This window comes from Morus notabilis, unplaced genomic scaffold, assembly GCF_000414095.1.
Source record: "Morus notabilis unplaced genomic scaffold, ASM41409v2 Scaffold666, whole genome shotgun sequence".
In the NCBI taxonomy this organism is placed as follows: Eukaryota; Viridiplantae; Streptophyta; class Magnoliopsida; order Rosales; family Moraceae; genus Morus; species Morus notabilis.
This window is the reverse complement of record NW_010359376.1, coordinates 271,726-287,611: the sequence shown is the minus strand read 5'-3', so window position 1 is coordinate 287,611 and position 15,886 is coordinate 271,726. Positions and strand designations below refer to the sequence as shown.

General features: G+C 34.9%; 2 protein-coding genes across 3 annotated transcripts; one reads left to right on the top strand and one right to left on the bottom strand.

Moving 5' to 3' along the window:
* Positions 1-3,393: 3,393 nt before the first annotated feature.
* On the top strand, positions 3,394-7,264 carry LOC21402176 (glutamate--tRNA ligase, cytoplasmic). The gene is made up of 6 exons (XM_024163024.1): positions 3,394-3,728; positions 4,096-4,192; positions 4,313-4,466; positions 4,564-5,684; positions 6,024-6,491; positions 6,845-7,264. The coding sequence occupies exons 1-6, from the start codon at positions 3,589-3,591 to the stop codon at positions 7,061-7,063; spliced, it is 2,199 nt and encodes a 732-aa protein (XP_024018792.1). The 5' UTR covers positions 3,394-3,588; the 3' UTR covers positions 7,064-7,264.
* Positions 7,265-8,266: 1,002 nt separating this feature from the next.
* Positions 8,267-13,629, bottom strand: LOC21402175 (plastidial lipoyltransferase 2). 2 transcript variants are annotated; one of them, XM_024163025.1, is made up of 5 exons: positions 13,397-13,629; positions 10,684-10,871; positions 10,190-10,454; positions 9,649-9,799; positions 8,267-8,904 (listed from the first exon to the last, which is right to left on the bottom strand). In XM_024163025.1, the coding sequence occupies exons 2-5, from the start codon at positions 10,857-10,859 to the stop codon at positions 8,594-8,596; spliced, it is 903 nt and encodes a 300-aa protein (XP_024018793.1). In that variant the 5' UTR covers positions 10,860-10,871; positions 13,397-13,629; the 3' UTR covers positions 8,267-8,593. The 2 variants fall into 2 exon arrangements, with proteins under 2 accessions (XP_024018793.1, XP_024018794.1); XM_024163026.1 differs by having other exon boundaries at positions 8,829-8,904; positions 9,653-9,799.
* Between the last annotated feature and the right edge of the window lie 2,257 nt (positions 13,630-15,886).

Here is a 15,886-nt window from a genome sequence, read left to right as displayed (position 1 = left end):
TTTAGAATTCAAATTAATTTATGTTTGACTTAAATTTGAATTTGAATCTGAATCAAAATTGGACTACAGGATAAAGGATGATTTTTCTCTTCCTTCCCTATCTGAATTGGCGCCACACACAGGGTTAGGAAACCCTAATATGGCCAGCCACCTTGAAGATAATGGGAAGGGATTTTTGTTCCGAAATTCAAAATTGGAGATAAGGATTTGATTATGTTTTGAAGTTTGACTTCTACTCTTTAAATATGAGAATGATAGAAAATTGTGGACACAATTTTTGAAACATTTATTCAGCCCTAAAAGTTGGTGGCCGAATTTCTCAATAGCAAAAGAGAGAAAAAATATTTTTCTCTAAAAATTCCACATCGTGCATGCGTTGGTGTTTGTGAAAATTTGAGTGTTTAAGAAACCTGTTTTGTCTCACGTGTGCCCACACACACGTCTACATAGAATCAAGGAATTGACGTGGAAGACTTTGGTATTCTAAACACAAAGATTGGAGCAAGGACTGTTCGTGGTCAAATAATTCAAGTTATCATCCGAGTCAGCTTCCAGGTATTTTTCCGGATTGAGTTCTTGATGTAAATTAATGCGATTAATTTATTCGTGCATAAATTAATATAATCTATAGAGTATCTCAAAAGTTTTATGAAAATTTTTGTTATACACGATCCGCCTTTCCCCACGCTTCCGCACCCGAATTCGATTCGGGAACCAACAGCTTTAGCAAAGAGTGCTACCCTACGTAATGAGACATCTGTTCAAAATGTTGATTTGTTTCAGCAATATTTAGCTGATAGGCAAGCCCGTATTATGGCATTAGCCGAGGCTCAGAAAGAGGATCCAACTACAAGTATTGAAATCTGTATGGATTTGCTAAATGGATATAAGGAGTATTTAGACAACAATGCGTATAGTAAGGCAGCGCACCAGTTGGCTGTTGACATTTCCCTTCGGAGGATGTTTGTGAAAATGCCTGCTCATCGTCATATTTCATCGATTTGAAGCCTGTAGTTTAAATGATTTTTGTGTTGTTTTCTTTATTTGTTTCCTCTCGGACGTATGTTTTTTTAAGTATTGTTGAGCATGTACAACAGATTTTCCTCTCAGACTTATGTTTGTTAGACTTTGTTATTTGTTTCTAGTCAGATTGAATTACATTGGAGTTCTTCGTTTGATTAGTTAATGTTATATGGATGTTTGCTTAGTTCCAGTCTTGTTCCTTTTTTAGGTTTATATGGATTCAGATAGTGAGAATGATGCCAGAGCTGTTGACTTTCTCCAGTCATCAGATGATGATGAACAACCATAACATTATATCCAATTATTGATGTCGATTGGAAACAAACGAACTAAGCAACCTCGTCATAATTCTGCGTTAACAGGACGAGAATATGTTTTAGAACAATTACATGGACATCCCAAAAATTTGTTTGAAATGTGTCGTATGCATCGAGACACGTTCGAAGCAATTGTTCAGTTAATTCGAGGCCGCAACCTACTACCTTCTTCAAGTATTTTAACAGAAGAATCTCTAATGATGTTCTTAAGAACGGTTGCTCACTCAGATCGCAATAGAGAGATACAAGATAGATTTTGTCATTCTGGCGAGACAGTACACTAGCATTTTGATAATGTGTTTACCGCATTGTCTGCGTTAGCACCTGAAGTTATAAAACTACCAAATATGAACATTGTCCCCCCAGAGATTCAACACAACCCTAAGTACTGGCCATGGTTTAAGGTACATTCTCACTCTGCTCATAAACTACTAATATGATAAATAATTTTAAATTAATCATAACTCACGCCTTATGTATTTTAAATTAGGATTATATTGGTGCAATAGACGGTACAAACATGATGGTTGTCCCACCTGCACATTAACAGACAGTCTATAGAGGAAGAAGACATTCGTGTACTCAAAATGTAATGGTGGCGTGTATTTTTGATATGCTATTCACTTATGTCAATTCCGGATGGGAATGATCAACTGTTGATTTCAGAGTGTTAATTGAGACTATGAGAGATCCAGATAACCAATTCTTGCCCCCACCCCCAAAAAATATTACGTTGTGGATTCCGGTTACAGCAACACGCAAGGCTTTTCGGCACCATTTCGTGGTCAGAGGTACCATATTCAATAGTTTAGAAACGGTGGCCAACCAACAAGACCACAAGAGTTATTCAATTATTATCACTCTTCACTGCGTAATTGCATAGAGAGGTGCTTTGGGGTCTTGAAAGCAAGGTTTAAAATTCTTAGGCATATGACCAATTATTGGATGCCAACACAAAATGTTATACCAATAGCTTGTTGTGTGATCCACAATTTAATTAAGATACACGCGGGAGATGATCCTCTATTTAGACAATATGAGATCGATTTACCCATAGAAGATATTGAGGGAGAACAAGAATGGCAACAGGGACAACAACATGGTATGGATGCATAAGAAGCAGAAACATCTAAAATGGATGGTCGGCAACAACGTAATTACATGGTTAATTTTAGAGATCATCTAGCTAATCAAATGTGGGATTCGTATCGGCGACAATAATTTAAGCTAAGATTGTAATTTCCATATTTTATTAATTATTAGTGTTTTTATTTGAGATTCAATTATTATTTATTTAATATATTAAATACTATTACATGTTTTTAAAAATGAAACCACCAAACGCAGTTTCAGTTTTTTTTTTAAAACTGAAATCAATCTCTGAATAAAACTACCAAACGCATTTTCAGAAATAATTTAAAAATGAAAATGAAAACGTTTTCATTTCCATTTTCGTACAGAAAACAAAATTATTTTAGAACCAATTCTAAACGCGCCCAATATGTCTAAAAGATTGAAAAAATACTTCTTTGCGAATGCAACACATAGCCGAAGACAACGATTTAATGGATCAATTTCAAAACTTATACATTGACGATGACGCTTCTGATGCCGGGAGTAGTGTAGCAAACAGTTATATATTTTTATTTTTTAAGTATATATAAATTGTAACTGTAAAAATAATACTGCACTCTTTTTTCCTTACTAAGGTTTTATCCCAATGAATTTTTCTTGGTAAGATTTTTAATGAGACAATTATAATTATATAAATAAAGTTTTATTCTGTTAAAATTTTGTAATATTTACTATTTATTATAAATTTCATTTTTTTTTAAAAAATTTATAAATCATGCTCAAATCGAGCCAAGCCGATTCGAGCTGTCCCAGCCCAATTCTATGCCCGTCGGACCTTAAGGTTGGGCTGGACTTATATAAAATTATTTAAGACTGGACCAAACCGGCCCAAATTATACTTTCGGGCCGCCGGCCCGGGCCGAATTTTCAGCTACGTTACTCGGAGAAAAGAAAACCCAATACCCACCCCACAGGCAAAGCAGGGCCGCCATCTTCTCAACAGCTCTGCCGCCGCTGCCGCACCACCTTCACGTCCGATTCAGTCCGGCCAAACTCTGACAACCGTACTCCTCCGCCGTGGGCGGGGCCCACTCGACCTCCTCTCACTTCCTCAAGCTCGACGAACCTTGTTTCTGTACTTCCTCAAGCTTTGCTTTTGGTCGTCGGCTCGTCGATGGAGATTAAGTCGCTGAGTTTTCCGGCAGATAGCCCACCTCTCTCTGTCATCACCGCGGCCAAGATTGCCGCCCTCCCTTTCACCGCCGACCCCTCCGCCGCCCCCGAATCACCTCCATCTTTTCTCTTCTCTAATGGGTATTCCTCCTTCTCTGCATTTTTTTGTTTTCTGTTTTTATTTTATAAAACTGCTCGCTTAGCTGCTGTTATTGGGATTTTTTTTTTTTCAGTTTCTTAGATACTCTAATTTTTGGGTCGTTGTTTTGTTATGGTAAATTTACTTTGTTTTTACGTGAAGCCAATAAACAAAACATAATGAGCACTTATTAGCCTCGCAAATCACACAATTTAGTTACTACTGGTACCTATAATTTTTTTTTTTTTTGAAAATCTGGGATGGATTTATAATAGTTTGCCTTTATTGTTTTGTTGCATTGTGATTTCTAGAATCTTGTTTCGTTGCAAAAACTAGCATTTCAATAATACTTGTAATATTGTATCTTAGGTTGAAATTGGATGGTACTTATGTACTTCTTCGATACATTGGTGGGATTGCAAGCATTCCTGATTTCTATGGGAAGAATGCATATGATGCTGCCCAGGTGAATTTGCCTCACATTATATGATAACTGGTGTTGTTTTCTTTGTTTCGGAATTTAATGTTTTATTCTGTTCTGCTTTCCTAACGCTCATATTATTTCCTTTACTTCTTATTTTTTCAGATTGATGAGTGGCTGGAGTATGCTCCTATCTTTTCTTCGGGTTCTGCATTTGAGAATGCGTGCAAATATGTGGATGATTATTTACGAGGCCGCACTTTTTTGGTCGCTCATTGTTTGACGATTGCGGATATAGCAACCTGGTCGCTTCTTGCAGGTAAAATAGTCATGAGCCTATCTTGCATATTTCTTAATTATTATTATACTTGTCAGACTTGTTTAAAGGTTTCCTTTTTTTTTCTTTGCTTCTTCAGGAACTGGGCAAAGATGGGAAAGTTTGAGGAAGTCAAAGAAGTATCAAAATCTTGTCCGATGGTTCAATTCAATACTAACAGAACACAATAATGTTCTAAGTGACGTCACAGCAACATATGTTGGCAAAAGAGGCACGGGAAAGCCAGTAGCTGCTAAATCAAAAGAGAATCAAGGTGTCAGTCAATCAGCAAAGTCTGTAAATGGAGATGCATCTGGTAAAGCAGTGAGCAAATCTTCTTCATTTGAGGTAGATCTTCCAGATGCCGAGCCTGGAAATGTGAAGTTACGGTTTGCTCCTGAACCCAGCGGCTACCTTCACATTGGACACTCAAAAGCAGCATTGTTGAACAAGTATTTTGCTGAGCGTTATGGAGGAACATTTATCGTGCGGTTTGATGACACAAATCCCGCGAAAGAAAGCAATGAATTCGTGGATAATCTTCTTATTGATATTGATACTTTGGGCATCAAATATGAAACTGTTACATACACTTCAGATTACTTCCCTCAATTGATGGAAATGGCTGAAAGTTTGATTCTCCAGGGCAAAGCATATGTTGACGATACCCCGCGTGAGGAAATGCAGAAACAAAGGATGGATGGAATCGAATCTAAATGTAGAAATAACAGTGTGGAGGAAAATTTAAAATTATGGAAGGAAATGATCACAGGGTCTGAAAGTGGTTTGCGGTGCTGTTTGCGGGGGAAGCTGGATATGCAGGACCCGAACAAATCACTCCGAGATCCAGTGTATTACCGTTGCAACCCAATTCCACATCATAGGATTGGATCCAAGTACAAGATATACCCTACTTATGATTTTGCCTGTCCTTTTGTTGATTCCATAGAGGGTATAACGCATGCTCTACGATCCAGTGAGTACCATGATCGCAATGCACAGTACTATCGAATTCAAGAGGATATGGGTCTGAGAAAGGTTCATATTTATGAATTCAGCCGATTGAATATGGTTTATACTCTTCTGAGCAAGCGTAAGCTTCTATGGTTTGTCCAAAATGGAAAGGTTGATGGATGGGATGACCCGCGATTTCCAACTGTCCAAGGAATTGTGCGTAGGGGTCTGAAGATTGAAGCACTGATACAGTTTATTCTTGAGCAGGTTAGTTAATTGTCTGATAATGCTTAAAGCCATATTCTTTTGTGAAACCCAACTTGCCTCTCTATGGAATTATTTCTTTCGTGGATTCCTTATAATTTAGCAGACCAAAAGAGTGTAGCATTGTGTAATGTTTCTTTCTCATTGATTTACAACTCTAACTGCAAAGTGACTTCTATGACACACTCAGTCCGACTAATGCTTCTTTATGATCCCTCCTAAGTATGAAACTAAATGCATGTTAGAATTTTGTGAACTTGTTTCGGAGCGACCTTTTTTTTCTTTTATAATTTTTTTTCCATGTTGAGAGTTTTGGCAACTAATCCAAGTTTGTTGTTTCAGGGAGCTTCAAAAAATCTCAATCTCATGGAGTGGGACAAACTTTGGACTATCAACAAGAAGATCATCGACCCTGTATGTCCTAGGCATACTGCTGTTGTTGAAGACCGGCGTGTGTTGTTGACCCTCACTAATGGCCCCGAGCAACCATTTGTACGCGCCATACCTAGGCACAAGAAATATGAAGGTGCTGGAGAGAAGGCTACAACATTTACGAATCGGATTTGGCTTGACCAAGCCGATGCTGAGGTACTGACGGTAGATGAGGAGGTTACATTGATGGACTGGGGTAATACCATTATAAAGGTAATTGAAAAGGATCAAGGAGGAAAAGTGACGCAGTTGACGGGCGTGTTGCATCTCGAGGGATCTGTGAAGACTACAAAGTGGAAGCTTACCTGGCTACCTGAAATAAACGAACTCGTTAACCTCACGCTGATGGAGTTTGATTATCTGATTACGAAGAAGAAGGTATGTAGTAAAGCATACGATCCCTTATTGGAATCATCTTATTGTATTCACAATTATATTTTCATGCATTGGTGATATTTTGCTAGTGTACCCTTCTGCTTGGATGCTTTGTATTCGGTCTGTGACTGTACTCTAATGATTCGTTCTGTTTATCTCTGTTTTGGATACATAATTAAGGAGTTCTTAACAACTAAGACGTGGACTAATGCAAAAGGTTATGACATATGCAACTGAAAAAAGATGCACTTGAGTTGTGTGCTGCACACGTGTTTAGAAGAATTCCGTGTAAAGTGCATAATTTTTGTAGCTGAGCTATGGCGAACTAAACCATTAATTTTGGATTGTCATTGCAGCTTGAAGAAGGGGAAGATTTCCTCGACGTGCTTAATCCATGCACGAAAAAGGAGACAGCAGCCATTGGAGATGCCAACATGAGGAAACTCAAGCGCGGGGAGATACTGCAGCTTGAGAGGAAAGGGTACTTCCGATGTGATGTACCCTACCTCAGGCCTTCAAAGCCTATCGTTCTGTTTGCGATTCCAGATGGCCGACAGCAAACCAGTTTGAAGTAAAAAAAAAAAAAAACCCATTTCCATTCTACTCACTTTAAAGAACTTCATTTTCAAGTATACTACTGATTAACGTTGTTGTTTAAAACCTTCTACTTAAATAACAGATTTCTGAATTATAAACTTTTGTATCAGTAGCTTTTGAGCTTTCGTTGCACTTTTTTTTTTTCCCCCTCCTCTATTCATCTGTTCTAGTTTGTTGTTGTTTTTTTATTATTATTTATTTTATTTTATTTTTATAACAGTGTATTGTACATCTGTGCGGACTTAAGGGTTGATACGAATGTAATAACTAGGACAATAGCTAGCTCTATCTATCACTTTTCTATTGTTGATATCGATCTAATAGTTTGTTTTAAGGGTTAGTCTCATAGAAGAAGATTTCAAAGACTCAACGAGGCTAGGTTATTTCTAATTTATTTGTACATGAAAATATCATATACCATTCGGACCCTCGCACGATTTCTTTCTCAGATCTACTTGATCTATGGTGGTGCTGTAGCAATCTCTGCTGCGGCATCTTCTACTCCGGCAACGTCCATTTGGCGGCAGCGGCGGAGGCATAAAACTAGAGTTGGGGATTTGGCTTTCAGAGAGGAGGACTAGTGAGGGGGAGGATGAGATAAGGGTAAAATCGCAAATGGAGAAATAATTAATATGCTCTTTATTTTTAATGTTTTAAAATGTTTATTTTTAAAGCTTTAAAATATATTTTCTACACGTTTGTTTCATGGGTTTAAATTACTTCTCAAACTTTTTTATTATAGTATTTTCTCACAAAATTTAAATTTATGTTTAAACTTATAAACTAAACAGGCTCATTATCTACTTCAAATGGTTTAACAAGAAATGCTATATGGTATAATTTCCCGTAAAAATGTCTAGCTAAAAATATACAAATCCTACGTAAGGGAACGCAAAAATATTCATATTGTCTTCAACCAAGGCCAAAGGTGTATGTATCTAATAAAATTAATTTCAATGAAATAATCGGATGAAAATTTGAAAATTGTGTTAAATTAATCATCTATATTAATTTGATTATCCATAAAATTTGTCTACTTTTTACCCAAAAAAAAAAAGAATAAATATTAAACGTGACAAGATGAGAATCACCATTATTAAATGAAAAAAGCATAATGTTTGAATTTGAAATAGTTGTCGCCCCGCCACTATTTAACGTGCATAATATGTTTTAGAAAAAAGTATGGAATTTGTGTGTAAATTTTAATTCAAAAATACCGAAGTACATGTATAAGTATTGTACATTGCATGTCAAGTTAGTTGCTAACTAGGATCCAACAGAGCTAAATCGAAGGAGTGCATTTCGAAGTCTTATAATCACTATCAATGATTCAATATGAACAGGGGGGACTTTGTGTGCCTTTTAAAGAAGAAAAAGCCCTCAAGCCCGCAATGCCTTGTGAAAGAAGAGAGAAAAAGGAGTCTTCCAGGGTCGTCTTAGGCGTACTGTGTCCAATTTCTCTACTAATAACCTTCTTAGCTGATCATCTCAAAATTTCTTTTTAAATGTCATACTTTGAGAGAGTTGGTTTTTTTATGGATTCTAAGCTGGAAAATTTCTGAAAACTCCTGGATCAAAGATTTGTGAGCAACATCAATCAGCTCGCGATCATTCAGATAACGTACATTTGCTCCTCCACATTCTATGATCGACTGAGACTCTTCAAGAAGCCCTTTGATACTTCCGACTTGCCGGTCTCGTATCCCACATGGGACTATACGCTCAAAAGGGGTTAAATCCGTGGTGACATTCAGCGCCAGGCCATGATATGTTATCCACTGAGTTACCCTGATCCCAATTGCAGCCAATTTCTGGTTGCCTGAGGAAACAAAATAAACAAATAAAAGCTGTTGACAAAAGGACAGTCCAAATTATAAATAAATGATGTTAACACAAGGAACGTCAAAATTAAACTGTTAATGCAAACTTTCTACACCGATTTTTTTGAAACAACAGAATAACACAAGGGTACAATGGTAAAGTATGATGTGGAAAAGGTCGTTTGCTTGGGGAAAAAAAGGAAGAAGAACTTCATGGGGAAGAAAGAAAGAGTATGGGTTTAAGCTGCCGATCCATTTTGGTCCTTAGTCACAAATTGAAATTCAGTCATATTTTGTATCCACTTTGCTAGTCCGCTACGCAACCACGTCCCATTTAACAATAGTTATGATTTGCAGCATCCAAGTGTCCACTTTTATTTTTAGTTTTTTTATTTTATCATAAAAAGAACTTTGAGATCAATAATGAAATCAATGTCCCATACATGAGATTCCGTTAGGCGGCTTGGGATTGGAAAGACCATTTGGGCTTGCTCAAGAGTTAAATTATTGCATAACAACTTAAAGTCTCAAGTGACTATGATTTGTTAGTTTATTGCGAGTGTTGGGGGTGGTGTGGGGCGCGGGTGCGGGTGGTGGGAGGTGGTTGGTGGTTGGTGGGGCTGTGGTGGTGCCAGGGGGAAAGAGGGACGAGCACGTCATTAATGGTTAGCAAAAAGTGTGAGAACAAGACATATCCTACAAAGTATACAAACTTCAGTAGGAGAAACGAGGAAGTAGCATACCGACCCAGACTCCAGTTAAACCATCAAGTCGAGAAGCCTTGATCGAAAATGTTTTATCAAGAACACGGATGACCACCTCCTCCAGTGCCCTGAGGTACCAATGAAGATCCATCTTGTGATTCCGAAGATTTATAATTGGGTACATAACAAGCTACATTTACAGCACAAACAAAAGAAAGTGACTCATCTATCAAATACATCTGTGACAAATCACCCATGGTAAACAATTCACTTCCATGCTTAACCTGTTAACCAATTAGCTTCGAAGCTTTTACCACTCAAACAGATGCGAACTACGAATCTTTTACCAATTGCCATACGTCATATTGGACCATGTGTTTGCTTTTAGCAGCCAATTTTCACATTTCAGATTTTATTTTAACAATGAAGATTGTAAAATGAGTTTTACATGGAAACATGGTTCCCAACAGTAGCATTAATAGACGATATTTTGATCACTTTAGAAGACATCATCAAGCACAATCTAAAGCATAAATACATAAAACTCAATAAAAATACAGCCAAAATGCTAAACATTTACCTGGCCAGGACCATGATATGTCACTTCACCGCCACGTTCCGTTCTATACACTTTGTACGGAGCATCTTCCGGGTCAAAATTAAGGAACTCGTCAGAACTGCCTGTACCCATTGTATAAACAGGGTCATGCTGGAGAACGATCAGAGTGTCGGGACAATCTTCATTCCTTCCAATCAAAGCCTTTTTCTCATTCACAAAGCTCTTTTGCCAAGACCATGCCTTTCCATATGGCACTAGCTCGTTGTACAAATCAAAGCAATCACACCTGCAAGACTTCAGGGATAAATTGGTAAGTTTCATGCAGATAGAACTTAGACCTTGTTCTTTTCACAACTCAAGTTCTTTTGGTACAGTGTTTTCTCTCACAAAAATTCAAATTCAACTTTATTGCTACAATGTTTTCTCTCACATAAAAAGTTTTGAGTCGTGACTTGAGGTGTGAAAAGAACACACCCTTAGGTGCTTTGTTAAAGCGCGTGACAGAAAAAACTTACACTTTCCTTGGTGCAGAAGGTAGAGAAGTGGCTTCTAGAGTCTTGAAGTCTGAAAATCTATTCAAACTAGACAGAACCTTCACAGGGAGGGATTGGTATGGATGTGCCTTTCTTAACCCCTCGTGGTTTGGACACGGTATTGAGCTGGTGATGAAGTGATTCACAGCGAGAAGCATATTTCAATGTTTCTGTTATTTTTTTTGGGAAAAAAACATTAGAGCCACCCTTTGTTTTCAGTATTTCTTCCTTTCTAATGCAGAAAAAGGACTGTTTATTTACTCTAATAATTGCACTCTCTTCTTCTCCCCTATTTTATTCATCTGTTTAGGTTTAGTTGATGATTAATGAACATATACTATTCATGAAATAATTAAATGGAATAGAAATGAGGAGAACAACAGATAAGGACCAAGTCAAATTAGCCAATCTAAATGAAATTAAGGAGAAGGAAAAGACAAAACAAAATTCTTTAAGTACAAATTGGTCAAGAAAGACTGAGCTTAATCCGATACAAGGCCACTAAATCATCACTACAATTCTCTTTTCAAAAATTAGACGCCTGACATTTGCAGCAAATAGAGGACAAAACAAGAGAAGTCCATACCGCTTCCAGTAAATGTCAAAAGAAAAGTAACAAAAACAAAAACTATTAACAAGAAACAGTATCTATACTTTTCCATTGATTTTCTTTTTTTATATATAAGAAAGGAACTTCCATTAATAATGAAAAGAAGTACACCAGAGGACAAGAGGTCCTCACACCAACAAACAAAAAGGGAAAATAAAAACAGCAAGAAAAGCAAGCTGCTAGAAAGAAAACATAGCTATAACGATACGGAATCCCATCCCCTTAAGAGTTCAGAGAATGAAAAAGCCTCAAATTCTTTATCTTGCAAAGTCCACAAAGCAGGCCAGTAAACTATGCGATCCCAGACACCTCCAACATCTAGTTAAATGGGGAACCAAAAAAAGCTTCTACAAACTTTTCAAAGATCCGACTCAATGTACAGCCAATAATTCAAAAGATTAAGCACAATAATTCAACAAGAATCCAAAAAGAAACCCATAGAACATCCGATTCGATGTACAGCCAATAATTCATAAGATTAAGCACAATAAAAACCGCAGAAACAGAAAAAAAGATACAACAATTGCAATAATCACATGAACATGTAATATCGACTAAAAAATTTGGAAATCTTTATGTCCAGAAGCAAGAGAAGGGATGGACCCAGAACCAAAGGAATCAAAACAAATTTAAATTTGACAAATTAAGAGAAGAAGAAACCCCAAAAAAATAAAAAAAAAACAAAAACCTTATGTTGTAACTTAATAATAAATTTCCAAGTTAAAACATCCTCTGGTTGAGTTTTGCTGACTACCTGAAGCAAGAGATCACTGCCCTGCCCTTTTATTAATCTCTAAAGGAAGATATCGACCTAAATGCTTCAAAATAAGTTACCTTTTTTCTTGCACCTTAAGTTCGGCTAACCCACGTTGTTTATTGGTCGGTCCTCGCAAATGTTTTACCTCATGAAATTGTTGAAGTTAATTGTGTTCTCCTTTCTCAAGCAAGTTTTTCTTAATTTGCAGATAATTAGAGCAAGCACTAACAGACAGCCACCATGAAAGCCAAACAGACAATAAAGTACACAAAAAGAAAAAGGGTGTAAATGGAGAATCGCATTAAACCAAGATATTATAATATCTACAAGTATTAACACATCTATGAAGCATCAATACAAGTATCAAAGTCTTCTAAAAGGAAGCAGTAAGAGATAATTCGTAAATGTTGCTTATATCCAAAAAGCACTGAACTCATAACACAAATCTTTCACATGACAATGACATGTCAATTTGGATCATCATTCATCTAATCTATCTAGAATTTACGACTGCTCGCTATTTGCCAACAAAAAAACATTCAGTGAACTCTATGCAGAAATTAACTACTAGAACAAAGCACAACCTCAAAAAGAGAAGTCAATGATATCCTATTATCTCCTTGGCTCAACGAAGGCATCCCTTTTCTCAAAACACACTCGATGTGAAATTTGTACACCGCTGAACTAACCTTATGTTATTAACCCCTCTTAGTTTTAACCGATGCCTTCCCTCTTCATCAATTCAGGTATATAATACTTGTACCACCGTATTCAGAATATCATCGTCCAAGTGTAACAGAATTTGATTAGAATTAAATCCAAACTGCTAAAGCGTCCGGGAAAAAAAATCACTTTGACAATCGTGTTAGTTTATACTTCAAAGGAGTACGGTGATGTTCCATTTTCTATGTATTTTTCTCTTAAGATAAAAATTTAAAATACAAATCATAATTATTCTCAGTCTATGTAATACAAAATGTTTTTTTTTTTTTTTTTTTTTCTAGTTTTTCTTATTTACCAAAGAAGTCACAGACCTACATTTTTAAGTTCCAAGCTTCTAAATAATCACCTACGAGATTCATTGCTTACAAAATTAATTTGTCTATCAACTCTTTCGAGGGTTCCCCATAAGAGGTCAAAAAATTCCCAATCATCTACATAATATCGTAAACCATGGTTTCGAATTCCCAACCTATCTCCATAACAACGCAAGAAACCTTAACATAAAACCTTTGAACACGTAATTGTGTATAATCACAATTCCTAATTTACAATCCTCAATTTTTGCCCCCAAAAACAAAAAACCCAACAGAGATGGAAAAGTTTACCTCCCAACGTAATCCCTAAAGATCTCCCGGGTCCTCTCGCACTTTCTGACGAAGCTTCTGCGCTCAACCTCCTTGGTCTTGCACTGTAACCTGGCCACCGTCGCCGTCAGATCGCGAAACTCACCGTCGCCGCCAGCGATTACTCGGAGTTGTCGGAGTTAGGAGGTGGCTCTAGAGTGTGTCAAAGCGTTTTTTTTTTTTTTTTTACAGAAAGATGTGAAAGCGGTTTTTGGATATTTTGCATCTAAAAAAGGTTACAAGATATTAAAAATGATTTTTTAAAACATCGGGAAATCAAATTAAAATGAGCAAAATACAAAAAATTAAACTAAATTATGTAGGAGGCTTCTTCTTTTAAAATAAAATTAAAAAAAAATTTGAACTCAAGTTATAATTTTATTTAAGTTCATATTTTTTTATAAAATTTGAGTTTAAATTTATATTTTAACTTGAGTTTATGACTAAAATTTGAGTTTAAATTCTCCCTTCAACCCAAGTTCCTAAACTCAAACTCAAGTTAATGAACAATATTTTTTTATTATTAAAAACGTTATAACTTTTTTATTTTAATTCTGATTGAGATGATTTTTTCTATGCGTTCACAGCGAATAGACAAATAAAACTCCACCCATATACCCTATTAAAATTTTTCATCACTATTGAGTTTTTATTAAAATACAATCTAAATACAAATTTAAATTTTGACCCATCCAAACACAAACTTAAATAAATTCTCAATTCAAACCATAACTCAAATGTGCATATTCAAACACAAACTCAAGTTATAATTCAAATTCAACTCAAGATCTATATTCAAGTCACCATAACTCAAAAATGCAACCGAACAAGCCCTTAGTTTGTTGATTTAAATTTTTAATTTGAGTCGAGATGTGACTTTATGTAAAAAAATTTTATTTTAGTAAAAAAAGTTAGATGTGACTATTTCTGAGAGTTTTTTTACTGTAATAAAATTCGAATTATAAACTCGAATCGATAAATGAACGAAGTCGTAAAAACGCCAGATACTAATATGATTTTCCCACTTACTAATATATATAATTAAAAAACTCACGCATTATATCTATTGAATTTTTTTAGATACAACTCCATTAAATTGTAATTAAAATTTTTATAACGTATAGGAAAAAAAAATGGAAGAAAAATGTTACTTATTCAAAATAGTATGCATTTTAATTTTAAGGGTTTGTTCTTTTGCATGATTTGAGTTATGACTTGAGTTGTGTATATGAGAAAAAACACTATAATAAAAAAGTTAAATTTAAATTTTTATAAGAAAAAATAATGTAGTAATATAATTTGAGTTCTGACTTGAGTCATGAAATAAACATGCCATAAGTATTAGCTTGCATGTCTTGGGGCCAATTTGGCATTGCTTTTAGAGATTGCTTTTAGAGATTGCTTTTAATTTTTTTTAAAGAAATTACAGCAACTCAAGGTATTTGGCAATATCTATTTTGTCTAGTAACTTATAAAAACTGCTACTCCACAGCAGAATTTTAGAAGCAGGTTCGAAGTTGTTTTTCCACAACAGCTTTTACTGTCATTGTCTAAATTTATTAAAATGACCCTAATAATAAAACTTAATTCCCAACTAATTCATTTTATTTCTTCCAAATCGAATTAAAGAATATATTTTATTTAGATGCTTATTTTAAAATTAAAAATATTTAATAAATATCTTATGCTACATTTTAGTAATATATTTTTATTATAATATTGCAAGTTTAAAAAATAATTTACCTTCAGTTGTTTACGTTATTTAATTTCTTTATAGATATATAATTTATTTATGTGAATAAAACCAAATTATTTTCTAGAGATATTTTAATTAATAAAGTGAAAATTATAATTTTTTAATATTTTGTTGTATAAATATTATGAATATTGACTATTTTTATATAAATAAAATTAATTATAAGTACGCGCATTACATTATACACCTTCACAGTAATTTTGTACATAATTTACTAGACATTTAAATTTCTGTTTCTGGTATTCACAGTAATTCAAAAAAAAATACTAAACACCTACACGTTTCTAGTCACAATAACTTCTAACTAACAGCACAATAACAGTAAAATTTGTTAACAGCGTAACAATGTCAAATTGACCTTTAATGATAATTGTACAAATGATGCCATGCTACCAAAATATACAGAGTTTGAAGCTCGCATGGCCAATTTTTTTTAAAAAAAGTATGAGTTAATAGTTTAAGTCAAAAGGTTACATTCAATCACGGAAAATACATGAAACATTAAAAATTTAAGATAATAGAATAAAAAATAAATAAAGGACTTGAAACTTGAAAGAGTAAGGGTTTGTTCTTTTAGATCAAAACTTAAAAAAAGTTTGAACTCAAATTATAATTTTATCTAAGTTCATGTTCTTTTGAAAAATTTAAGTTTGAACTTGAGTTTTAACTTGAGTTGGAGTTAAAATCTGAATTCAAATTCTCTTTTCAACTCAAGT

Coding starts and splice junctions, on each gene's coding strand:
- LOC21402176 (XM_024163024.1), top strand. CDS start 3,589: ATGGAGATTAAGTCGCTGAGTTTTCCGGCAGATAGCCCACCTCTCTCT. Junction 4,467..4,563: donor AACCTGGTCGCTTCTTGCAG/GTAAAATAGTCA, acceptor TTGCTTCTTCAG/GAACTGGGCAAAGATGGGAA. Junction 5,685..6,023: donor TACAGTTTATTCTTGAGCAG/GTTAGTTAATTG, acceptor TTGTTGTTTCAG/GGAGCTTCAAAAAATCTCAA.
- LOC21402175 (XM_024163025.1), bottom strand. CDS start 10,859: ATGCTTCTCGCTGTGAATCACTTCATCACCAGCTCAATACCGTGTCCA. Junction 10,455..10,683: donor CCTTCTGCACCAAGGAAAGT/GTAAGTTTTTTC, acceptor GAAGTCTTGCAG/GTGTGATTGCTTTGATTTGT. Junction 9,800..10,189: donor CATATCATGGTCCTGGCCAG/GTAAATGTTTAG, acceptor CTGTAAATGTAG/CTTGTTATGTACCCAATTAT.